At 44.4% G+C, this 26,520-nt stretch overlaps 1 protein-coding gene across 1 annotated transcript; it reads left to right on the top strand.

The window, feature by feature from the left end:
* Positions 1 to 2,011: 2,011 nt before the first annotated feature.
* FKBP4 (FKBP prolyl isomerase 4) lies at positions 2,012 to 22,512 on the top strand. Its single transcript, XM_081020101.1, has 10 exons — positions 2,012 to 2,271; positions 10,166 to 10,310; positions 12,198 to 12,340; positions 13,168 to 13,288; positions 14,015 to 14,171; positions 14,392 to 14,482; positions 16,738 to 16,821; positions 19,418 to 19,603; positions 21,179 to 21,418; positions 22,075 to 22,512. The coding sequence occupies exons 1-10, from the start codon at positions 2,164 to 2,166 to the stop codon at positions 22,165 to 22,167; spliced, it is 1,368 nt and encodes a 455-aa protein (XP_080876227.1). The 5' UTR covers positions 2,012 to 2,163; the 3' UTR covers positions 22,168 to 22,512.
* The last annotated feature ends 4,008 nt before the right edge of the window (positions 22,513 to 26,520 follow it).

The following is a 26,520-nucleotide window of genomic DNA, read 5'->3' as shown; positions in this document are numbered from 1 at the left end:
ATGCCTCAGCCACATGCACCGTGTCAGGAGGATTCTGGGTATCACATGGCAGGACAGAAGTCAAAACAAAGATATGCTCTTCTAAACCCACATTCCTAGAATGTTTGCACTCCTGTCTCAACGACTTCTACGCTGGTTTGGTCACGTCCACAGAATGGTAGATGGCAGGATTCCCAAGAAAGTTCTCCACTACAGGCACAAGGCAAATTGGCAGGCCAACTCTGTGCTACAAAGATGTCTGCAACCACAACAATGAAGGCTGGCAACATCAACCCTGCAATGTGGGAATCCCTTGCAGATGACCACAGTGTCTAGAGATAGGCAGCCATGTATCCCTAGCAGTGACCAGAGGAGAAATGACCACTGGAGGGAGTAGAGAGACAAAACATCATGGTGTATCTGCAGCAACAGAACTGGGCACTTTCAATTGCCTCATCTGCCACAAAACATGCCTCTCCCAAATTGGTCTCTACAACCTCAGCAGGTACTGCAAACTTCCAACAGCCTGACCTCACCTGCAAAGGCACACCCTTCCACTGTGTCCAGAGACAGATGAATGCCAACAATGCCATGTAATAAGATAAAACTTCTTACATGAATACAGGAGGTCTGGGACAATGGATTCAAAAACTGAAGTATTTTACCATTTCATAAGATGGCTGTCTGTCCAGTATAATGCAATCAGCAAGCTATCAGGTCACTTAACAGACACCAGACAAGCCACACTCTCAAATTTATGTTGTAGATCACCTCTTTCTGTGACCTGGTTATGATGCTTATAGGTGGTCTTTGGGTTAGCGGTTGGGCAATTTCTAAAGTCTTAAAACAGAGCTTTCCAAATTGTGTGTCGTGACATGTTAGTGTGCTGGCTGCAGGGTGTAAGTGTCATGCAAACACTGAGTAAAACTGAATTACACACACATACATAGCTTTATTGTGGTCCACAGACCTAAAATACACAGTACAGTAATGGTATATATCAAGTTATTATTGAGGTATAAAAGCGGCCTTGCTAAGCCAAACAGAGGGGCTTTACCCCGTACATACTTTACTGATTCTTACTGCCTCCCAGAATTCCTGTGTTGTGAAATGGTGCAGGACTCAAAAGTGTGTCACCGACGGGGAAAGTTTGGAAAGTTCTGCTTTTAAAGTTCTCACACACCTTTGTTGTGAGTCGGGGGGGGGGTCTCTGTTAAACAAAAGATCTACTCCGTGGACTATATGGAACTGGCAGAAATGACTGGCAGAATCCGAGACCAGGGGGAAGAGTCGGTGGAAGAAGATTGGAAGAAATTTAAATACTATTTACAGAAATATTGTAAAATTAATGATAGAATGATGTTGGATAGTAATTAAGCGGTTTCTAGCTGTAATGCTTTAAGAGAATATGAAAAAAAGGGTTATAAATGGGTTAAAATCTAATGGTAAGGATTTGCTGAACCAATAAACTGAAGTGGAATACAAAAAAAGGGAGGTACGAGGAGGTCAGGGAAACAAGCTAAAGGAAAATAAGTAACTGAAACGTGTGTTTTTAACTGTTTTTATTTTGTATTTTTCTCTTTTCTTTTTCATTTTTACTGTAATATTTCAAAAAAACCTTAATAAATATCTTATAATAATAATAAAAAAGATCTACTCCGTCTCCTGTGACCCCTCATGGACTTGGGGTCCTAAGAGGCAACCCTAAATGTTTCCGATAGAACACTCAAGCGGCGCATAAATTTCATGAGATAAATCAACAAGCAGGTTGCGGCGGACCCCGCAGACGCGCCGCGGAGGGGCGCGGACGAGGGAGCGAGGCAGGCAGCCCTTCGCGGGGGCGACGCGGGCGCTTCCCCGCCTCCCGCCGCGGCTTCTCCTGCCGCCGCCGCCGCCGCGGCCTGCGCTCCCTCAGGCGCCGCCTCCCTTTCTGGAAACTTCTCCGCCTCCTCCGCTGGGCCCGCCCGTCCGAGGGGGCGCTCGAGAGGTGAGCGCGGGCCCGGCTGCCGAGCGGAGAGGCGAGAGGAAGCAGGCCCAGCGCCTCGACGGAGGAGGAGCCCCGCCGCCGCCGCTGTTGCCGCCAAGCGCCGCCTGGCGAGCCCCGCTGCTGCTCCGGCCGGATCGCCGAGGGAGAGAAGCGGCCCGTGCTTGCCCGCCCGCCGGGGAGGAGCCGCGGAAGCCGCCATGACCGCCGAGGAGGGCAAGGCCGAGGCGATGAGCGCCGCGCCGCCTCAGGAGGGAGAAGCGGCGGCCGTGGACGTCACCCCCGGCCGCGACGGCGGAGTCCTCAAGGTAAGCGCTCCGAGCTCGCGCCCGAGGCCTGCGGCGGGGGAAGCCGGACAACAGCCCCGCGGAGTAGGACAGCCGGGGTGACGCCTCCCGCCGCCCCGCACGTGAGAGCGGGAGAGGCCTCGGAAGCACGCGCGGAAGGATCCCGGGAGGCGAGGCCCAGGGAATTCCCGGGAAGGTGCGCCCTGAGTGTAGGAGAAGGTGGTCTGGAAGGTGCCCGAGGCATGCGGAGGAGGGAGTCGCTGTTCAGTTTGCTCCCGGGAGGGAAGGGTCAGACTCGGGCTTCAAATCCATTTCAGCGTTTAGGCTCAAGAACTTGCGGAGTAGCAGCAGAGTGCCTCTGAGCATGTACAGAATGCCCTTCTCGCCCCCGATTTGTATCCCGGCAACTTTTCCTGGCCTGCGCTTTTAGCAACATGAGAATGAGGGTACGATGTGCGTCTCCCCCGTCCTACGCTGTCACTTCCCTTCCTAAATTTCTGTATTGCCAAGATAGCTGTTCTTACCGGTCACTAAATGGCCACCCTACTAGATACTGTTGATTTTATTCACCCTACATGTATATTCCCCAAGTGATAGATAGATAGATATCTAATCAATCACTTGGGGCAGCTTACAACAAATTGAAATCACAGTATTACCCTGAAACAAAAACATTATGCAGTAAAATACAATGCAGGAAAAGGAGGTGCAACAGATAAAAACCAATTCAGTAAGCAGCCTTGGCAAGATAATGCACCTAGGCAGCAGCCTCACAGGTCACAGGAGTTTGGTCTTTATTTTTTCCTGGAATGCATGGATCACTTCAGACCACTGAGTGTGTATGGATGGATGAGGGGGTAGTGACACCTAAATTAAGACATGACTTGCAAAGCAATGAAGTGCATATTGATGAGGGTTGGTATAATTGCTTCTCTTGGTGGTGCCTTATGTTTCTTTAACATCCACTTAACTGTGTGTTGCACACAGGTAGGCCCTGCCATGACCAACTACAAGTTTCCTACAACACTACTTTCCGGAGGGGTAGTCAGTTACCAGATCACATCATGCAGAAGAGGCTTGATTCTTTTCAGTGGTTACATATCGGCTTCTGTGTTAGAATAAAATAGTGCAGACCACAGAGAAGCCTTTTCTTTGCTGTGCAGAATACAGTCCCTTGTGAGCAGGCAGGAGAGTTGCATATGCATCAGGTTGCTGAACCACTCTGGGTGGTAGCAAAGGAATATTGTGTTTTGCTTTAGCTTTTATTTAAACTTATATTTTATAGGTTCCTTAAAATTAGTAGAAATCAAAAAACAAAACTCGGATGGACGATTGATGTATTTCTATTTCCAATTATTGCTTGCAAATTAAACATGCAAAGTATTTTGTATTGTAAGCCGCTCTGTGATCTTCAGATGCAGGGCAGTATAGAAATATCGTCATTATCTTTATTGTAAGAAGCTGTTTATATTACTGTTCTTTAGATAGAAATTGAAGTTGACTCACCCAAAATGTACAGAGGTTGGTATTTGATCTAGTTCAGATCCAAGTCTGATTTGTTCATCAGTGTGCCTCTTGTAGTGATATTATGACACCTGACAAGTATGAACCTTTGTGAGTCACAATTTGAAAATGAAACTAAAAGTTAACTACTGCAGTCTTTTGTGGAATGACATAAACTAAGACGCACGTGCCTTAAACTGAAATTATATCCCTTAAAACTGCAGACATCAAAATAAACCCAGAGCTTGAAAGGCATCCAACAGTTTCTAGGGAATATGGACTGTGCCTTTTTTATTGCAGTTGTTTTAGATTAGTGTGTTAAAGGGCAGCACCAGGAACTGGGGTCAGAAACAGACTAGCAGCCAGTGAAGAGTTGCACAGCCACTTTCTGCACTAGCTGCAGTTTCTTATCTGTCTTCAAGGATAGCTCCATCATACAGTGCATTTCAGTACAGTGGTACCTCGGGTTACAAATACCTCGGGCTACAAACACTTCGGGTTACAGACTCCACTAACCCGGAAGTAGTACCTCGGGTTAAGAACTTTGTCCCAGGATGATTTCAGAAATCAAGCTGCAGCGGGAGGCCCCATTAGCTCAAGTGGTACCTCAGGTTAAGAATGGTTTCAGGTTAAGAATGGACCTCTGGAACTAATTAAGTTCGTAACCAGAGGTACCACTGTAGTCTTAACTCAGAAGTTGCCTGAGCGTTGATAACTGTTTGGTCACTCTATCCCTTGATTAAAAGTCACTTTTTTCTGGAAACCGACCAACTCAAGTCAATTGATGAGCCACAGAGACATGAACAGGTAAGAAGGGGCAAGAGAGAAGCTACTAATTAAGGAACAATAGCTCTGAAAAGCCTCTAGCACCAGTCTTCATTATGTAGGCTGGTGCCACAATTGTGTTTTAAGACAAAAATTGCCAAAAATGTTTTTAAAAGGATGGGAAAGTAACATGGGAATCACCAGGATATACAGTGGTACCTCGGGTTACATACGCTTCAGGTTACAGACTCCTCTAACCTAGAAATAGTACCTCAGGTTAAGAACTTTGCTTCAGGATGAGAACAGAAATTGTGTTCCGGCGGTAGCGGGAGGCCCCCTTAGCTAAAGTGGTGCTTCGGGTTAAGAACAGTTTCAGGTTAAGAACGGACCTCCAGAATGAATTAAGTACTTAACCCAAGGTACCACTGTAACACATTGCTGATGTCATCAGAATTTCCTGTAAAAACATAATGATTAAAGGATGTTATTTCAAATTAAATAGCATGGAAGCAGTCTTATTTTGCAAAACTAAATTCTGGATTTCTAAAGATTATACTCCCCAAAAGGGGGTTAGGGAGCAAAAAGTCAAAAAAGGCCTAGGATTTTGTTTTGTGACAACAGAACAGATCAAATGGTAAAGGAATGGGCTGCTATACGGAATCATAGGAGTTGGAAGGGATCCTAAGGGTCATCTAGTCCAACCCCCGCAATGCAAGAATCTCAACTAAAGCATCCATGACAGCGGGCCATCCAACCCTCTGTTTAAAAACCTCCCAAGGAATAAGAGTTCTACACTTTCCAATACAGTGGTACCTCGGGTTAAGTATTTAATTCGTTCCAGAGGTCTGTTCTTAACCTGAAACTGTTCTTAACCTGAAGCACCACTTTAGCTAATGGGGCCTCCTGCTGCTGCCGTGCCGCCAGAGCATGATTTCTGTTCTCATCCTGCAGCAAAGTTCTTAACCTGAAGCACTACTTCTGGGTTGGCAGAGTCTGTAACCTGAAGCGTATGTAACCTGAAGCATATGTAACCTGAAGTACCACTGTAGTGTCTGTTCCACTGCCACTGTTGGTTCCACCAATTGCAGCAAACGCCCCTCCGTAGACCCCATAACCATCAAAATGTAGCAGATCCCACCTCTCTGTGTAACACCATGCTCAAAAACTTCCACGGGTTATCTAAGGTAAAATTTTGAGACTCAGGCAGAAGTTGAACAAATAAGAAAGATTTGTTTTACAGAACAAAGTTGGCAGAACAAATGATGTGTCAGGAAATGATTAACTTAATAATTATGCTAAATATCGTGGATGCTACAGGGTTCTAAACAAAGTAGTAAATGCACAGCTTTTAAACTTCAGTTGCTTATTTTCAGTTACTACTCTTCAGTTAGGTGTTACAGGTTTCTAGACTAGAAAGTAAATGTTCAACTTATTTCTAGTTAGGTTACTTCAATTTCTTAAAACGTAATGGCATAGGTGTTAAATGCATTTGTTCTTAAACAAGGTCAGTTTTTGTCAGTTTCCCAACCTTCTACCAATCACACTCGTGAGGTACTTCTGGCAGTATAACAAACCCAGGGGGTCACCACACCCCTCTTAACTTCTCCTTCTAGAATATCTCTCTCCTCCTGACTGAAATGAGACTCCTTGTATGGAGCTACAGTGGTACCTTGGTTATCAAACGTAATCCGTTCCAGAAGCCTGTTCCAAAACCAAAGTGTTCCAAAACCAAGGCACGCTTTCCCATAGAAAGTAATGCAAAACGGATTAATCTCTTCCAGACTTTTAAAGGCAACCCCTAAAAGAGCAATTTAACATGAATTTTACTATCTAACGAGACCATTGATTCATAAAATGAAAGCAATAAACTATGTACTATAAAGTAAATAATGCAGTATTGTAGATGATAAAAATTTAATTTACGGTAATTTTTTTCCTTACCTGCACTGGTGATAGTCATTGTTTGGATGGGGGGCTTTTATCCATTTCAGCAGTCACACAATCAATCAGTCAGTAGCTGAACTGGGTTCCACACAGGCACAACATCAAATTAACCCAAAAAGCCTCAAAAACAAAAACGCAAAATAAATAGCAAAAACAAAAGCACCAAACTTAATCTGTTCCGGAAGTCCGTTTGACTTCCGAAATGTTCGAAAACCAAGACGCAGCTTCTGTTTGGTGCAGGCGCCCAGGAAACAACAGCCGACAGCCGCATTGGACATTCGGCTTCTGAAAAGCATTCGAAAACCGGAACACTTACTTCTGGGTTTTCATTGTTTGGGAACCAAGGTGTTTGAATGCCAAGGCATTTGAGAACCAAGGTCTTTTTTCCACTTTCAGTTTCTCAAGTGGCAGGAAACAACAACAAAAAAGGATATAAGAATATAGGAATATATTCTGATATATTCCATATATCCCTCCTATATAAGGATATAGGAATTCCTTTCCTACTGTCCATTGTGATCTTTATTGTTTTTTTCCACAACAGACGGTGGTACTCACAGATTTTCAAATTATAGATTTTCTCCATCAGATGGAGGGGGCTGGTCTCCCATTACAGTTTCCTGTCCCTAACATATTTTGAAGGGTTTTAAAAAGAGAGGGTGCAGTTTTTTTCTTTCTTATAAGGTGATTATGTGGTGTTTGGTCATGAGGGTATTCTCCTCGACTTGCAGAAAAATGGTTTTGATCCAAGCGTCTTGAGATCAGTCTTATCTCCAGATTGATTTAAGAGCCAGGCTATTTGACTATTAGCAATCACCATGTGATTATCTTCTGTCAGTTGGAGCTAGTGGAACAATTTCCAAACCCCTATGCCTCTCTCCCAGAAGCCAGTGTCCCTTTTTGATGGGTGGTTCCCATTTTGGGAGATTGGTAAGTTCTGGATGGGGTTGCACTCCCTCTGAAGGATGCTCCAGGTGTCCTCTTTGGCTAGGAAGGCCTTTTACTGGCCTCATCTGGTTTGACAGCTAGCGCCATTCCTGGACGTGAATAGCCTGGCCATTGTTGTCCATGCTTTGGCTGGCTATAAAAGGTAAAGGGACCCCTGACAGTTAAGTCCAGTCACAAACGACTCTGGGGTTGCGGCGCTCATCTTGCTTTACTGGCTGAGGGAGCCAACGTTGGTCCACAGACAGTTTTTCTGGGTCATGTGGCCAGAATGACTAAGCCGCTTCTGGCAAAACCAGAGCAGCGCACAGAAACACTGTTTTACCTTCCCGCCGGAGCAGTACCTATTTATCTACAGTGGTACCTCGGGTTAAGAATTTAATTCGTTCTGGAGGTCCGTTCTTAACCTGAAACTGTTCTTAACCTGAGTACCACTTTAGCTAATGGGGCCTCCCGCTGCTGCCACCGCCGCGCAATTTCTGTTCTCATCCTGAAGCAAAGTTCTTAACCCGAGGTACTATTTCTGGGTTAGCGGAGTCTGTAACCTGAAGCTTCTGTAACCCGAGGTACCACTGTACTTGCACTTTGACGTGCTTTTGAACTGCTAGGTTGGCAGGAGCTGGACCAAGCAACGGGAGCTCACCCTGTCGCAGGGATTCAAACCGCCGACCTTCTGATCGGCAAGCCCAAGAGGCTCAGTGGTTTGGACCACAGCGCCACCTGCGTCCCCCTGGCTGGGTATAAATGTGCTGTTATGTGGGGCTTTCCTGGGGTCTGGTTTGGAAGCTCCAGCTGGTGCAGAACGTGGTGGTCAGACGGCTGCTGGGAGCTGCTGGTTGGCAACATGTGACACCATTGTTAAAAGAGCTGCCCTGGCTGCCAATCTGCAACTGAGTCAGGTTCAAGGTTCTTGTATTGATTTATAAAGCCCTTTGATTGATATATATGTCAATCATGATACAGTGGCATACAAATACTTTATAAACAAACAAACAAACCCTTCAAGCAATCAAGTGCATTCTCTGTGGGTTATTTATTCCGTACTATATTTTCTTCGCCGTGAAACAGATGTTTAAACAGCAGTTGGTTGAGTGAGTCTGAATACCTTAAAAATTCCCAGCAAGCACTACATTTGTAGATACCAGAGTGAATGGCACCTGCTGTTTCCCAAACTTTTACCTGTGTTAATGAATGTGAGCACAAAAACAGAAGAGGGTAAGAGTTCTGCTTTTACTAACATGGATTGTGGAAACAGAACTTAGTATGCTTAGTATAATTGGAAGACAGGGAATTGGAAGCTCTCCCTATTTCTTTTCAGCCTCTTTAATATCTTTCTTACGGTTCCTTTTTCTTTTTCCTCCTCCTTGTTATACTTACGTTTTGTTCTGTAATTTGAAGTTCCCTATCCCAAGATGAAGGGCCCTCTGTGAGGGGCAAGGCAAAGAGGATCTCCCAGAGTGAGAGGCTGGGGGAATAGGGTGAGGCTCCCAGGTGAGAGCTGGGAGGGCTCACTTTTCTGTGTGTGGAATAAGGGTTAAGACTGAATTTTAATAAAGGACTTTGTAAGTTCCTTTTCTTTTTTTCTCCTCCTTTGCTCATCTTTCCCCCCATCTTTTTCTTGTTTAAATTAGTGTGATTTTTATTGTATCTTATGTGGAAAATTTTCAATAACAATTGATTTTTTAAAAAAGAACTTATTCTGTGTTCATTCTAATTGATAAATACTAAATTTAAGGAGCACACTGTAAAAATCCAGCAGTTCTGGCTGCTGGCATGTCTTTAGTGTTGAAGCTGGTGATGACAGAGTGTGCCTTTTGTACATGCATTCCTTCTTTTTGTGCGCATCTGTCAGCCTGGAGATAAGTCAGTGAAGAATAACTTTTTTTGGAGCTGATGAACCTGTGTAATAGTAATCATGAGTTCCTTAAGTTTGCAAGGATCAGCTGCTGTAGAGTTTGTTTGTTTGTTTGTGGAAATCTTCAACTCACATCCCAGAACAGCCATGGCTCCCTACGCAGCCTTGAAGCTCACTTGTGATAGTTAATCTTACCTGTAGTTTAGCCTACTTTGTAAAGTTTTGCAGAAATTAAATTATGCTATCACCACCCCTAGAAAAATAATGTACAAGGCACAAACATTGTACTTTTCTCCCATTTACATGAGATCCAGTTCTTAGTTTGACTATGCTGACTGTATAAAGCAGTCATAGCTGAAAAGTCATGCTAGAGGGCTCTACTTGGACAGATGTCCATTTAACAGCTGTGCTGTTCCAAAAACATTTGTAATTCCTGAATAGTTCAAAGGTGGACTAAACATCACTATAAAACTGAGCTGAAGCTCTGACAGTGGAATGATCTAAGTAGAGAACGGAGTGTTGCTAGTTTCTTTAATACGGTTTTATGTATTTATCATCACAATTTTCTCATGCAGAACTGATCACAAAATCTCATTTTATAGTGAGGGTTTGTGAACTGAAGCCTAGTAACTTAGAGGTGCCGTTAGCTGCAGTCAAGATGCCTTAAATCTTTAACAGCAGGAAATGGAATTTTGCAGTGTTGATTACATTCAAAAACAGTGAAGTACAACCCAACCCTTTAACACTTGTTGAATGAATAAAATAAAATAGTGGTAAAACTAGTATCCGATGGCATTGCCACAGCAATCTGTAAAATCTTTCTTAACAAACTTGGTTTACTTCTCAGGGTAGCATGGCTTCCTAGTAGTTCATATAAATATTGTTTTGTTTCCCCCGCTACAGATTATCAAGAAAGAAGGGACAGGGACCGAATCACCCATGATTGGTGATAAAGTGACTGTTCACTATAGTGGGTGGCTTCTAGATGGCACAAAGTTTGACTCAAGCCGGGACAGAAAGGACAAGTTCTCGTTTGACTTCGGCAAAGGTAGTGTGTTCTATGCCTTGTACACAATAACATGATCTCTTCAATAGCATTTTTAAAGAGTGATACATTGCATATTCCATATTAAATGTTGATCCTCTTCTTAAGTTGCAGTGTAAAATGTTCGTTGTCCTACACTTTTGTATATAATTGTCTTCTCATTATGGGAACAGAATTTAATTGTTATGTGGTTTCATAAATACAGTTGAATAGAAGCCACAATAGCATATGCAGGTTTGCTTTCACAATTGTTGTTTGTCAGGAATGCCACACAGGCTATTTTCACTTGTTGCTCTGTTAAATAGAAATGTATCAAGCTAATACGATGAGTATAAATTGTTAGGCACAACTACAGTTTGCACAAATATAAGTGTAATGAAGTACCGTATTTTTCGCCCTATAGGACGCACTTTTTCCCCTCCAAAAATGAAGGGGAAATCTGGGTGCGTCCTATGGGGCGAATGCAAGCTTTCGCTGAAGCTTGGAGAGCGAGAGGGGTCGGTGCGCACCGACCCCTCTCGCTCTCCAGGCTTCAGGAAGACATCCGCAGCCTGGGAAGCCCTGCGGGAGTTCCCGCAGGGCTGCCTAGGCTGCGGATAGCAGCCTGCTTCCCGGAGCGCCGGGCACCCTGAAAGCAGAGCGCCCGGCGCTTCGGGAACACATCCGCAGCCTAGGCAGCCCTTCGGGAGGTCCCGCAGGGCTCCCCACGCTGCGGATAGCAACCTGCCGCCCGGCGGGCGAGGCGCCCTGAAGCAGAGCGCCCCTCGCGCCGGACAGACATCCGCAGCGTGGGGAGCCCTGCAGGAGTTCCCCGCAGGGCTCCCCACGCTGCGGATAGCAGCCTGCCGCCCAGCGGGCGGGGTGCCCTGAAGCAGAGCGCCCCTCGCGCCGGGCAGACATCGGCTAGCCCCACAAGCTCGGGGGATAGCAGGGAGGCACAGCGCCGCCATCCCGCTGTTCCTTGACCTGGTTCGGTTTCCCCGACCTGCTTTTGGGGGGGAAATAAAGGGAATTTTTTTCCCCTTTATTTCCCCCCAAAAAAACTAGGTGCGTCCTATGGGACGAAAAATACCGTATAATATGTACAAAAAGCTTTGGCCAGGGACAGTTTTGAGCATAGAAGTGATGAGGTTCTTAAGGTGAACCCAATTATTTCCCCTCAGCAGAGTTCCATTTTTTATGTTTAATGCCTCAAATACATATCTGGAGAGGCAAAATCATCTTGAATGGAGGGTGGTTATTTGGAGCAGGAAAAACAGCTTTCTGGGACAGAGTTAAGTACCTATTCAACCCTGCTGCCATGGACGAGGTTCCATTGATGGAGAAAGGAAGTATCAGCCATACCTCTAGAGATCTTTGGGAGAAAGTCCTGTTTCCAGAGAGAAGAAGGTTCTGAAGTCCATATTCCTTTCTAGTCTCTATTACTGTGACAGCAGAACTGAGCTTACAATTTTTGTTGTTTTAAATTACCTGCCACAATTATTGTTCTCTTAAAGCAGGGTTTCCAAAACTTGGGTCTCCTACTGTTTTTGGACTACAATTCCCATCATCCCTAGCTAGCAGAAACAATGATCAGGGATCAGCTTTCCAAAAACAGCTAGAGTTCCAAATTTGGGAAACCCTGTTTTAAAGTATTCCAGTACTTTTAGTAATAATCTGTGAACTTCCTCTTCACTTTTTCTCCTTCAACATTCCTAATATGGATAGACAAGTGTCAAAGAGGTGTCCTGATTCTTTAGTTCAGTTGGAGTTTGTGACCTTCTTTGGGGCTTATCCCTGCAATGTATTTGCTTTTTGCTAGCAGAGAGAATGTGGATAAATGACTACTGATGACAGCAGCTTCTTACAGGTGCTTGCTTTTTAGTAATGTGGCCAAATTCTTCTTTTTAGGTGAAGTCATCAAAGCTTGGGACATCACTGTGGGAACTATGAAACTTGGAGAACTTTGTCAAATAACTTGCAAACCAGAATATGCCTATGGCTCTGCTGGCAGTCCCCCTAAGATACCTCCCAATGCCACACTGATTTTTGAGGTAAGCCAGGGAGGCTGTTCTTTCATCTGTAGCAGAAGCAGGACAACTGCTGTCCAAAGCAGCTGTACATGTTTGCCAAGGCTAAAAGCTGAACAGCTGGTGCCAAAGGCAGCAGAATCAATGAGTCCCTGTAGATATGGAACTTGGTTGGCGAAAACAGAACAATATTTGAAGAGTACAGGCCCTGTATTGCCTTTGTTGTAAGAAATGAAATAACAGATTTATTCATTCAAGTTTACTGCTGTCAGTATAAAACCAAATTCAGAAATAAAACAGAAAAGTTGACCAAGTGATAGAGTAAAAGATCTCAATGTAATTAAAACATAGAATCTTAGAGTCTTCAAAATGTCTTTCCAGTAAAAATGGTTTAGTCAGCCATACAAACTGCAAGAGAAACGGCTGAAAAGAGAGTTCAGTTTGAGGGCTCTGCCTTTTGCCTTCCTGCACCTGCATGTGAAGCAGAACTGATGGTCTTAGCATGTGGTAATGGAAAGGGACTCAATTGGGAAGAGGCATTCTCCTAGGTACCCATTCCAATATTGCATTAGCTGAATACTCCTTTCATAGTTCTGGTCACTGGGCTAGCTTTTCAATAATTCTTTTTCCCCCCCTTGTTCATTTTTATTTTAACTTCATTTTGTATCATACATGTTCAAATTATCTGTTTCAATTCCCCACCCCCACCCTGGTTTTAAAGGAGGGTTACTAATAATAATAATAATAATAATAATAATAATAATAATACCTCTTTTCTGTGATAAAGTCAACCCTTCACAATTTCACCATGGGCTAAATCTGAATTTGCATTATTTTGTTCATTCCTCTAGATAGAGCTGTTTGAGTTCAAGGGCAAAGACCTCACAGATGATGAAGATGGTGGAATTATCCGAAGAATTCGTAAGAAGGGAGAAGGCTACTCCAAACCCAACGAGGGAGCTATGGTAGAGAGTAAGTAGCAGTAAAAAGATGATGGATGGGGATGTTGACGCAGGTCCCATAACAGACACTTTTTATGCATTTGGGAGCGTGAATAAGTTTCTAAGTGCATTAACTCCTTAAATCAAAAGTTTTTTTGTTCTGTTATCAAAGAACTTCCTTCAAAAAAAGAAAAGAAAATGGCATTATGTTAAAATTAGTATCTGAAGTCCTGCTCTCCTGGTCTCAGCTAACAGGCATCAGAGATGAGCCCTTTTCTATGGTGACCCTGCATTGGAAGACTGTTCCCAGGAAAAGACCTTTCTTTGTTGGCTTTGGCAGAATGGGGAACATGTGGCCCTCCAAAGGTCCCGTCCCCCCAACTACCATCAGTCCCAGCTAGCATAGATGATGGCTAGGGAACAGAAATTGTATATGGAGACATTTTTCTTCCTGTCCATGTTTGGGTAATTTTATGGTGCTGAGTTTTTATAATTGTTCGGCTTTTACTATTTTTAATGTTGTATTGTTAACTGCTTTAATATTCTGGAATTTTAGTGTACCATTACTTTTTGTTGACCGTGTTGCAAACCATCCTAAAAGGCACGGTTTGGCTGTATTAAGTAACTATACCTCTGTCTCCTCTCATACCATGCTAGATAATCATGCTTAGTATTGATATAGTGCTTTAAACTGCTGAGAGAGGATAATATATATAATCCCAGTAATCCCGTCTAAACATGCCATTTTTTGTATCAGTTGAGGTGGAAGGTCGGCATGGAGACAGACTATTTGACAAACGGGAGCTGCGGTTTGAAGTAGGAGAGGGAGAAAACTATGACCTTCCTCCTGGCGTGGACAAAGCACTTCAGAAAATGGATAAGTTGGAAGAGTCCGTGGTGTATCTCAAGCCCAGGTATATACGCCTTGCTTTGAAGCAATCCTGAAACACCACTTTCTTGGGTGCATGAGGCACAAGCTATTGTTGCCACTGCAAATAGACTCAGCTTTGGGGATTGGGTATATCTGTAGGCAGTCTTATGAGGTCGCTTATTTAGAGGTGGGTGATGTGATGCCTTTCGAAGGAGGAAAAACAAGCAGATCTGGATCTTAGAAGCGTCTCATTTCTTTCACAGCTATGGTTTTGGAAGTGCTGGGAAACCAAAATTTCAGATCCCTCCAGATGCAGAGCTACAGTATGAAATCAAACTTAAAAGTTTTGAAAAGGTAAGCAAAGGAGGGGTTTCTTCTAATGAAAAGGAGATAGAAAGAGGGTTCACGTTAATCCATCCATGACAGGATGTGTGTGGCAAAAGAAATAGAAATGTATTACAATAACTTGCATAAAATGAAGCTACAATATACTTTCCCAACTTTTATTATTTTTATTGATTTAAACTTGTTTGTTCCATGTGATATTACTATTGTTTTTTGTTGTAATATTGTATCTGGAGCAGGTTAGGATGGGGGTGGTTTTAAAAATCCGCTGCTACAACCTTTGGAATCCCTGGTAAAGAGTGGGAATGGCCTCATCCTGTTTGGGGGGGGGGGGGTTGATATCGCCAGCTATGCACATCGTTCCACAATGGAAAGCCACAGCACATCAAAAGGCTTCATGGAGAGCAGCATTGAAAGGGAAGGCCAGAAGCTCAATAGCTGGTGACAGCTTTTCAGCTTTTGTAGTCAGTCAGGAACGTTTCCCTCACTCTCTCCCACAGTGTGAGATTTCAGTTGCAAACTCTGGGGCAGGAAATTTCCACTTGGTTGCAAAGGGGGCGCTCTTGGGTTGCAAAATGCAACTGGCACCCAGTTAATTTTGAACACTGGTTTGACTTCACCCCCAGAGGCACACTCCGTTGTCTTTCGAGACAGATGGATGCCAAAAACAATTATGCTTAATTAATGTATAAAGTTTTCTTTAAAAAATTAATAAATCAAGGTTGCTCTTAATCCCATCTTCCTTTCTGATTGATACCTGAATGCTCTAGAGGAATTTCCACCTAATACTGCTAGTTCCCTGCCAGTCTTAGTCTCACTGTGGAATGGTGGTGTCATGACTCAGTGATGAGGATAAACGAATCAGAAGCGTTAGGGTTAATGTCTGAGGAACTGGAGCAGAGGTCTGTTGAACCTAGCAGGCAGGAGGCTGCTGAACCCGTTCCCTCACACCAAAGCCAGGACCCTCACAAACCCCTTTCCTTGGTCTTCATAAACCAAGTTTCTCCCACACTTACCTCGCCAGCCCAACAGCACAGGGAATGTACCTTAGTAGGAAGCCAGTGAGTAAAGGAGACGCATCACTTTTCAAGCCAGAGCCATGTCTGCTCTCCCCAGGTCACACCAACATGAACCCTGTTATGCATCCTCTTAACTATTTTCACCAGGGTGAAGTATGTCATTAAACTGTGATCATGCCTCTTGCATGCCTGCATTGGAGAATGGAAGGGTGTGTTTTGTGGGGGGGGGGGGTTTGCTATTGTGTGGCTGGAAGGTATTCTGTACAAAAGACAAGAGTCACATTTCAGCATTTGTCTAAAAACTGGAAGAAAGGGAGATTGGTAGATCTCCCTGGGAAAGGAATTCTACAACTGTCTTATCTATCACACATAAAATAAAATTATATGATATAGCAGTTGTCAAATTTAGGCTGCAATCCTGTAGTTGTATACCTTGGAGCAAGTGCTATTGAACTCAGTAGGACTTCTGAGTAAACATGGATGCAGTTGCACTGTTAAGTAATAAATAATATAACCTTGAAATATTATCACCTCACATTTCAAATCAGTAGTTTCTGATTTGAGCTTTCAATTTCATCTCCATGGATTTCACAGAAAACTGTCTTACATAATTATTAGAAATCATTCGGAGGACATAAAGGGCGGGTAAAACAAAATTTTGAAACCTTGTATTTAGAAACTATTTTACTCAGTATTTTAAAAGAAAATAGTTCATAAAAACCCAATGCCCCCAATTTCTATTTTTTCCATTGGACATAATTGAGAGAAGACCACTGGAAAGATGCTTTGTTGCACTTTGGCTGCGACAGGGAACCACATTGCAGATAGATCTAGAAGCTATAAAAACAGCATAGCACAATCTGATGTTTTGGGATACTGTATAGGGAGAAGACCCAAAAATAAAGGAAGGGACAGCAAGGCGCTAAATGCTAAATTTCTGCTGTGTGCAGCATCGACATACAAGGCGTACAGACATAGCTCAAGAGATGTATTATTCCTCTGACTTACATTTAACCAGCCCTGAATGTGGTGACCAGGTTACCCTTGCTTGCTGCTTCCATTTTCTTGTGCCACATCGTCAGTGTGTGGTTTATGGCCAGCAGTAGAGGCAGTAAACTGACGTGTGTATCTGCTTGCCTGGTGTCTCTCCACTTTACGCTTCTATACAGTTACATGCCATTCTTCCATAGATGCCTTGTCTTCAAAAAAGCACCCCGTTGATTGGTTTCTTTTTTGTCTGGACAGGCTAAGGAGTCGTGGGAGATGAACACCAATGAAAAGCTGGAACAAGGGTCCATTGCAAAGGAAAAGGGCACTCAGTATTTCAAAGTGAGTGTAATAGGGGATTTCAAACACCCCTGGCAGATACTGAAGTAATGTTGAGTGTGCCATATCTTTTGATCTGCATTCCTCTGAAATTGTGGTATGGGTGTATGATTGGAATTTGGATTATTGATGACTAAAAGCACTGTATGTTGGAATGGAAGGAAACTGTTTCCAATGCTGAAACTTGCTTATAGGTACCATAGTCATAAAAGTGAGGCCCATAGTTTCACTAGCTCGTTCTAATGCTCCAAAATCTACCCGAGTGTGATGTACAACAAAGTTTTCAAAGCTTTATTAATCTATATTGTACTCTGCCTACAGCCAGGGCCGTCTTACCCATAGGCGCTAGGGGTGCAGGGTGCCAGGCTCTCAGGGGCGCTAGGCCGAGAGTCCGGGGCCCAAGAGTTGAGTCTGGGGAAGAGCCCACCCGTTGGTCGGAGTGCTGTGGTGGGCTCTGCTGCAGTGGTTGGCTCTGCGTCGTGAGTTCAGGGGTGACCGAGCCAGTGAGACGCTGAGGTGGCCGGCCAGCTCTGCCCTCCTGCGCGCCTGGGGGGGGGGCACCAGGCAGATCTTTGCACCCCGGTGCCGCATATGCCTACGGCAGTGAAATTTCTGGCACCTGTTGGATAGGCTGAGATGATAGCATAGAATATAAATACTACAACTTCGAAAGGAATAAAGCTGTCAACATTTGTACTCCATTGAGGGAAGGCAGTTTAACTCCTGTGCCCCTACAGTAGAAGGCAGGGCTTAAAATATTTGATATTAAGAGACAAGGAATGGTCCTCTCCCACTCAGCTAATTCTTGCCTTCTAGCATCCAAGAGGCTTTTGTGGCCTTATAGGCCATATACTCCCTCCGCTGTCTTTTTTAACTAGAGGCCACTCTAGATAGATACAAGACCCTCATTCAACATGGGTAGCAAGGATTTTCCCATGGTACTAGGAGTGATACAGTTAGTTGTCCTAGGGGGGCATTCAGCCAGATGGGATGGCAGCCCAAGTGGCCATCATCTTCATTTTTATAAGGTGGGAGAGGACCAGGATCAGAACAGGGAGCCCCTTTAATGGGCCATGAGCGTTCTGTTTCCTCATCTTCTCTGACCCCATGAAAGCATATTGAATCACCCTAGGTGAATCTAGAGGGTGCTTGTGATCTTATTCAGAGTCGGGCATCAAGGTGGGCGATCCCACAAAGCAGTATGAGAGAGATTCCCTTGAATTCTCTTCTTATAGCCTGTAAATTCCTACTGGCTTCAGGTCAGTCTGAAACAGTGTGAATTGGTCTAAGCATTGGCACTCCTGGCAAACTCACAGCTATCCAGCAAGAATGTAAAAGATGCATGTACTGTCAGAGGCCATCCTGGTAGGGGAGCCACTACTAAACAATACTATCCCATCTGTTTTTGTTTTTTTAAAAACAGTGTTTTAATTCATTGTTGCAAAGATATTTTGGAGAGCAATGATAGCCCTTTCCCTTACACCCCTATGCTGTGTGTCAGGGACCTATTCACTTTGGTCTTCCTGTGCCAGAAGTGTGTCATTTAAGGTCCCGAACATTGTCAACAAAGCTGAACAGTTGAGGAACATACACTACTCTGCTTCTGTGGCAATTATTTTTTTAGTTGGTCCATGCAACCAAGTGTTAAGCAATTGGGAGTCAGAAATCCTTGCTGACTTACTGCAAATCATCCAGAGATCTACTAGTAAATCCCAATGTACCTTTTATCTACCCTGATCTACACTGTAAATTGGATTAGCGTTAAATGCCACTCTGTCCATTATGCAATGAGAAACTAAGGAGTCAAGGAATATATCATAATTGCCATGAGTGCTAGGGAAGAGGTGGGTGCAACAAGAGATAGATATGCAATATGTTGAGCTGAGCTACTCATAGCAGGGATGGAAAAAATGTGTCCTTCCAAATATTGGATTCCAACCTCTGTCAGCCCAAGTCGGCAGAGCCAGTTGTCAGAGATGATGAGCGTGATAGTCTAGCTTTCCTGAGACACCTGGTTAATGCTTCCTTTCCACAATCATAAAAAGGTAAAGGTACCCCTGCCCGTACGGGCCAGTCTTGACAGACTCTAGGGTTATGCACCCATCTCACTCAAGAGGCCGGGGGCCAGCGCTGTCCGGAGACACTTCCGGGTCACGTGGCCAGCGTGACATCACTGCTCTGGCGAGCCAGTGCAGCACACGGAACGCCGTTTACCTTCCCGCTAGTAAGCGGTCCCTATTTATCTACTTGCACCCGGGAGTGCTTTTGAACTGCTAGGTTGGCAGGCGCTGGGACCGAACAATGGGAGCGCACCCCGCCGCGGGGATTCGAACCGCCGACCATGCGATCAGCAAGCCCTAGGCGCTGAGGCTTTTACCCACAGCGCCACCCGCGTCCCATGAGCTGAGGTAGAATTCACGTTCTGCCCAACTAACCATGCACGGCTACCTGCAACTAAAGCTACATTAGAATTTTTGCCCTATTCTAGCTTCAGCTGAACATAATGGTGACATTATGTCAGCCTGCCTGCTGATCTGCTGGGTAGGGAATATGGCCCTCTAATCCATTTGAGTCTGATGCCATACTGATTGCATTCCAGGAGGGAAAATACAAACGGGCAGCATCACAATACAAGAAGATAGTGTCATGGCTGGAACATGAAACAGGACTCTCGGATGCAGAGGAAGCAAAGGCCGAGAGCTTGAGACTTGCTGCCCATCTGAACCTGGCCATGTGCCATCTGAAGCTGAAGGAGTATTCCCAGGCCTTGGAGAACTGCAACAAAGTAAGCAGCACTTTAGATATCCAGGAATGCAGGCAGGAGTGTCAGCCAGTAATAACAAGCTTCCCGGGCCGTGCTGTGATTGAAGATGTGCAAAGGATACCCAAATGGTACCCTTTATTGGACTGGTGATATAGTGTGTATGTGGGTTTAAAATAATTAAATCCTTTTATTTGTGAAGCTGTTTTCAGACCAGTTGGTTTTCCAGCTAACACAGCAGCTGCTGCATTCCTGTGACATGAAAAACTGAGTTGCAAAAGCTGAAAATGGGAATACTATTCCATAAAACTTTTATTAATTGTATATTCATGGCCTGTGCCAAGTAGGGGAACTTGAGAAGAACTCACTAGCTTATCTCCTTTCTTTTCTCTTATTGTATCCCCAGTATGTGCAAATACCTCCCTGCTGATATAGAAGAGGATAAACAAACTAGTGTCATATGTGAACAGCTTTCCAAAGCTTGATTGAGCCCCTAAAACTGCCCTAACCCCACCAGTTACAGAATGGATGCCCAGGCAGATTGTGTGCTGTCTGACTCAGAACACCCCTTCCCCCAACATATGCCCACTCCCCAACTGCTGTAAAACTAAATGAAGGGGAGACGGGAAGCTAAGAACAGCCTTTGTAATCTGGGCATTTGTGTGGGGAAATGGCTGAAAGTCGCTCAGTGAATACCTTTCCAACCCGACCTGTTTCGAGTGGGAAAGGGTGGTGAGCTGAAAAACAGTCAGAGATGGAAAGTTAAGCAGCCACTTTCTCCCCCAAACTCTTGTTTTGGCCGTTCAATTCTCAACATCCAAAAGCTGCTTTTAAATCTGCTTTTGCTTTAAAATGGTTTGGGAGAAGATGCTTGCAACTGCACCGTACCCAGTTTAGGCCCTTGCCTCCCATTAGCCATTGATAAACCACTTCTCCATGAATTTGACTAATCTTTTTTACCTTGAATCTATCTAAGCTATTGGCCATCGCACCTTGTGAGTGAGTTGTGAATAGCGTAGATGGAGTCAAATAATGAGAAGGCAGATTGACAGAGGAGAGGTCTATCCATCCATACTAACTATAATGGCAGAACCTATACTTTGGAAGACCAAGGAGCAAATAGAAGCAGCAGGGGAAGAGATTCATTCTGATCATCTGGCTGGTCACTGCTGAGAACAGAATGCTAAAATAGCCTCATGCAGCAGAGCAGTTCTTTTTCTGTATCAATACTTTTCTTCCCAGTCCCCCAAGCAAGCACATGCTTCCTCTTTTCTCTTTTCTGCTGCTCCCTCCCTCCCTCCTTCTTTGGATAAGTGAGGCTGCTGCTGTATCTCATCCCCTCCCTCTCTAAGGCTGCTGAGCTGTATCTGTCACACATAAACCTTTAAGATGTTTTAGGTGTCTTACTGGAGGTCTTCACCACATTTTGAGAGCCTAGGTTATAACAAGTACATTATACTCCATTTTGTGTTGAAACACAACATTTCCTTTAAGTGCATGCTTCAAAAGCACCAGAGATGTCTAGCTGTATGTTCTCATGATGATGTTTGGATGTTTTTCCTAATATTTTTTCTTTACCTTGTCTCACCTGCCTGCCAGGCTCTGGAGCTAGACAGCAGCAACGAGAAAGGCCTTTTCCGCCGTGGGGAGGCTGAGTTGGCTGTCAATGACTATGAACTAGCCAGAGCAGATTTCCAGAAGGTGCTGCAGCTCTACCCAAGCAACAAAGCAGCCAAAGCGCAGCTAATAATTTGTCAGCAAAAGATCCGTGAGCAGCATGAAAGAGAAAAAAAGATGTATGCCAACATGTTTCAAAGACTTGCAGGCAAGGAAGCAAAGGTAAGCAGGAGTCTTCTGCAGAATCACACCTACGTTTTCACCAGTAAACAAAATAGTCTTGTCTTCACCCAAACTTGTATACTATAAGAGGGCGATTTCATTTTTCTCTATGGATTGTCAGTGTTTCAGCAGTTTTCCTAAAATACATTCCTCTTGGAACATATTTAGGTGCTCCCAAGCCATTCCTTGCTTTTAAATCCTCTTAAGTCCCCAGCTCCCTGGGTGGTCATGAGATGAGGGTGGTTACTTTTTCCTCTCTTGAAATAGTACCTTAAGCTACAGGAAGAATTTGGAAGAGGGACACTCTTTCCCATTCCATCTTTCAGCTCTACGTGCTGAACACCTACTGGATCCAACTTGAAAAAGTGAAGTGGGTGGGGGAGCTGATCCAGGGGAGGGGGGGAAGTGATCATAGGAGATGGTACTTGCAGCACTTGCTCAAAAATTAAAATGTGCTCTCAAGCCTCAGAAGGTTGACAGCTCCTGATTTAAGCCCTCTGTTAGTTGTTTCAAAGCTCTTCAATTTGGAATATATTCCTTTGGTTTAGAAGATTACTGTATCAAAAACTGGGGAACCCTGCTTTAATAACACACAAGCAACTTAAGAGGTGAGATTCCTTCTTACCGTATTCTCCTATGACTTATCTTTTCCGTAGGTGGAAGCTGATGCAGTCTGCAGAGAAGAGACAGAAATGAAAGATGACAAACAGAATGGAGTTGAAGAAAAAGCAGATGATGTAGAAGCTTGAAGCTGAAATGCAGTTCTGTTAGTTTTGTAAAACTGAAGAATTTCCAGTGAACTAGACCTTTATTTTTCTATCTGATTGAATAAGAGGCAGGGGCTGGGGCTATGGTGCTGCTTTATGTCTGTCTGCATAGGAAATGTGAGTGGCAGAGCAGACCTGGAGTAATCTTAGGGACGTTATTTATTCAATCATGCATTCTGACTTGGTTGCTCTTGATCTTGGGAATTCTATCAGGATCATTTCCTCCTTAGTTCCATTTTGTTTTTTTCACTGACATCTCTCTTGGGTTCCACTTTAATCTAATCCCAAATCCCACTCTTCACTTTGTTTCTTTGGCCTTTTTTTAAAGTAATCATCTTACCCACAATAAGGTAATTGTATGGGAGACTTATGAACAAAACAAAACCACTATGTCCCTTCTACTATAGCCTCATCCTGTCTTATTTCCTCTGTCAACACAAGCATCCTTCTCCCATGGGCAAGTGTTGTCACCTTTCTTGTAATGCCTCCCCTTTTGCACATTGCTGAAGATTAAGACTGTGAGGTCCAAAGCTTGAGCAATAAAGTACCAAAAAAAAAAGAAGGAAGTGTTGAGTAGATGCCATGTTCTGTGAAACTTTGAATTAAACTCCCACGAGGCGTTCACACAGCAGCCATAAAAACAGTGCTGAAACACACCAGCCAGAGAGCAACACCTGCATTCTAGCCATGAATGGAAAGATGCAATCCATGCACATCAGGAGCAGCCAATGCCCACCCCCAGTGTCCTTGGAAAGAATGGTAAATTGCGATACAGTGCCCTTTGGAGGCATTTGCTGGGCAATGGCTGCAAACCAGGCTAGGAACTCCACCAGTCCCTGTGGCAGTAGTATTAAAAAACAACAACAACAAAAAAACGAACTGAGGAAGGAAACCTGTGTTGCCAACCCCACCCTACATAATTATACTGGTTATCCCTTAAAAAATGTTTTAAAAATCATTACACTTATGCAGCTGTGTAATGGGACTGTGAGGCACCATACTGGAGTATATGGTGGTGTGCCATAATTTACTGCAGAATCAATGAAATATTGGGGTCCATTCGGTTTTGAGTGGAGAAAATGGGATGTCGGGGGGGCGGGGGAGAATCTCCCCTGGGTTAAATTGGAGTATGTTGATTTATACTGGCTCCTCTTTCATCTTTGCCAGAGGTAGGAGCAACATCTGAGGAAGATTATTTCTCACTTGTTCCCCATGTGTATTAGGTCTGACCTAATACACATGAGTCTAGCACACATTTTCAGGCAAACAGGTCTGCCATCCTGTTTTAACACAATAAGCTCAAATTAAATCTTAACATTTATTGAACCCAAGCGTTTAGCATGCACACACCTGAGAAGCAGCAGATGGGAATTCAAGTGCCACCAGGAGGAAGAGGGACATACGCCGCCACTTAACTTCCCCCCAAAATGTCAGGAACAAAAGATAGGGGGCTCCTGGAACTTAACCCCATATTACATAACCCCTGGTCCTGAATGGGGTAACTGTGCCCCTGAAGGACCAGGTGTGCAGCCTGGGAGTCATTTTGGACTCACAGCTGTCTATGGAGCACAGGTTAATTCTGTGTCCAGGGCAGCTGTCTACCAGCTCCATCTGGTACGCAGGCTAAGACCCTACCTGCCCGCAGACTGTCTTGCCACAGTGGTGCATGCTCTAGTTATCTCCCGCTTGGACCTCTGCAAGGTGCTCTACGTGGGGCTACCTTTGAAGGTGACCCGGAAACTGCAATTAATCCAGAATGCGGCAGCTAGACTGGTGACTGGGAGTGGCCACCAGGACCACATAACACCGGTTCTGAGAGATCTGCATTGGTTCCTAGTACGTTTCCGAGCACAATTCAAAGTGTTGGTGCTGACCTTTAAAGCCCTAAACGGCCTCGGTCCTGTATACCTGAAGGAGTGTCTCCACCCTCATCGTTCAGCCCGGACACTGAGATCCAGCGCCGAGGGCCTTCTGGCGGTTCCCTCATTGTGAGAAGTAAGGTTACAGGGAACCAGACAGAGGGCCTTCTCGGTAGTGGTGCCTGCCCTGTGGAACGCCCTCCCAGCAGATGTCAAGGCAATAAACAACTATTTTACTTTTAAAAGACAACTGAAGGCAGCCCTCTTTAGGGAAGTTTTTAATGTCTGATGCTGTACTGTTTTTAATATTCAGTTGGAAGCCACCCAGCCAGATGGGCAGGGTATAAATAATAAATTATTATTATTATTATATTACAAGCTCTACAGAAGAGCTCCCTTGCCACCAGCCAGAGCTGCAGACAGGTATCATACATGGAGCATTTGTGAATGCACCCAGCTCCAACACCGAGTTGTCATCACCAGGCACCAAGGGCTGCTTATTTTTTATGTGTAAGGGGTGCCTGGCTCAAATCTAGGGCCAAAGGCCCTTCTGCCTGTTAGGCTAGCCCTGCTGGGTAGCATCCCAGCATAACTCATTGCCCAGATCCCTCCTCATGACTAGACAACAACAAAAGCAGTGCTCACCCCACATCTGCCCCCTAAAAGGCTGGTCCCTGACCATACAGCTCCATACAGCTCATCTGACTGAAGAAAGAAGAGAGGCCTCTGGCCTGAGCCCACTGGGCTGCTGCCTCCTTGCAGCCACGTCCTGGGTTCAGCTGCAGCCACAGTCTATTAGGGCACCGCATGTGGTCCACCATACGTTGTGGGGCTCAAACTCCCATCAGCTCCCCAGGCAGCATGGCCAAAAGTGGATGAGTTGCAGTCCAACAACCTCTGACCGGCTGCTGATTCCCCACCCAACCATATGTCAAGGTGCAGGGGACAACCCCTGTCTATCACTGTCCTACAATAAAGCTTATATTGTGGTGGTGTTTTTTTCATATTTATTTTTAAATTTCAAACTCGGATTGAAATTTAGATAGAAGAAGGGGTAGGATATCTGAACTCTTATGTTTTAAGTCCTAGCTTTATAAGTCCCAGTCACAGATGCACCCTTCTTTGGCGATCCCTCGTAGCCAAGTAAGGTTGTCTTCCATGAACACGGTTTTAACAGTGAGTCCGTAAGTGACTGGAGGCTAATTCTGGATCCACACATCCTTCCACAGTAGGTTTCCGGGCAGGAGTTGGATCACGGTGAGGGTTTGCCAAACGTGCCTTCCTCTTGGCACGTTTCTCCCTTTCGTCCTGAGTTCGAGCGTCTTGAAAGTCCACAGCACCTTTCGTAAAGGCTGTTCTCCAACTGGAGCGCTCACAGGCCAGTGTTTATACTAGATTTTTTTAGATTTGCCTTGAGACAATCTTTAAACCTCTTTTGTTGACCACCAGCATTATGCTTTCCATTTTTAAGTTCAGAATAGTTGCTTTGGAAGATGATAATCAGGCACCCGCAGAACATGACCAGTTCAACAAAGTTGATGTTGAAGAATCATTGCTTCAACACTGGTGATCTTTGCTTCTTCCAGTACACTGGTGTTAATTCGCCAGTCTTCCCAAGTGCTGTGTAAAATATTTTGGAAACACCATTGATGGAATCTTTCGAGGAGTTGGAGATGACATTAATAAGTGGTCCATGTTTCACAAGCATACAGTAAGGTTGGTAGTACAATAGCTTTGTAAACAAGCATTTTGGTTTCCCTGCGAATGTCGCAGTCCTCAAACACTCTGCACTTCAATCGGGAGAAAGCCGCACTTGCAGAGCTCAGGCGATGCTGGATTTCAGCATCACTGTTGACTTGTGGAAAGATAACTGCCTAGGTAGGAGAAGTGATGGACATTTTCCAACGTTACACCATTGAGTTGGATTTGTGGCGCTGCAGAGGGGTTATTTTGTACTTGTTGGTGCAGCACTTCGGTTTTTTGGATGTTGAGCGACAGGCCAAGCTTCTCGTAAGGTTCTGTGAAGATATTTCGGATGGTTTGGGGGTCATCCTCTGAGAGTGCACACACTACGTTGTCATCAGCATACTGAAGCACTATGACGGAAGTTATGGTAACCTTACTCTTTGCTTTCAGCCTGCTCAGATTGAAGACCTTTCTTTCCATCTGTTCGATACATAATTTCTACCCCAGTGGTGAGTTTCCCTTCAACAAAGTGTAGGATCATGGCAATGAAAATAATGAATAGCTTTGGGGCAATAACACAACCCTGTTTAACACCTGATCCCACTGTGAATGGTTCACTTTGAGAGTCATTGTTATCTGCAATTGTTGCTGTCATATTATCATGGAGGAGCCGAATGATGTTCACAAATTTATCTGGACAGCCAATTTTCAGAAAGACAGTCCACAGGGCATTATGATTTGCAGTGTCAAAAGGTCAATAAACACCATATACAGGGGTTGGTTTTGCTCT

This window comes from Podarcis pityusensis (assembly GCF_964106645.2).
Source record: "Podarcis pityusensis genome assembly, chromosome: 9".
Classification (NCBI taxonomy): Eukaryota; Metazoa; Chordata; class Lepidosauria; order Squamata; family Lacertidae; genus Podarcis; species Podarcis pityusensis.
This window is presented reverse-complemented; position numbering and strand designations above follow the sequence as displayed.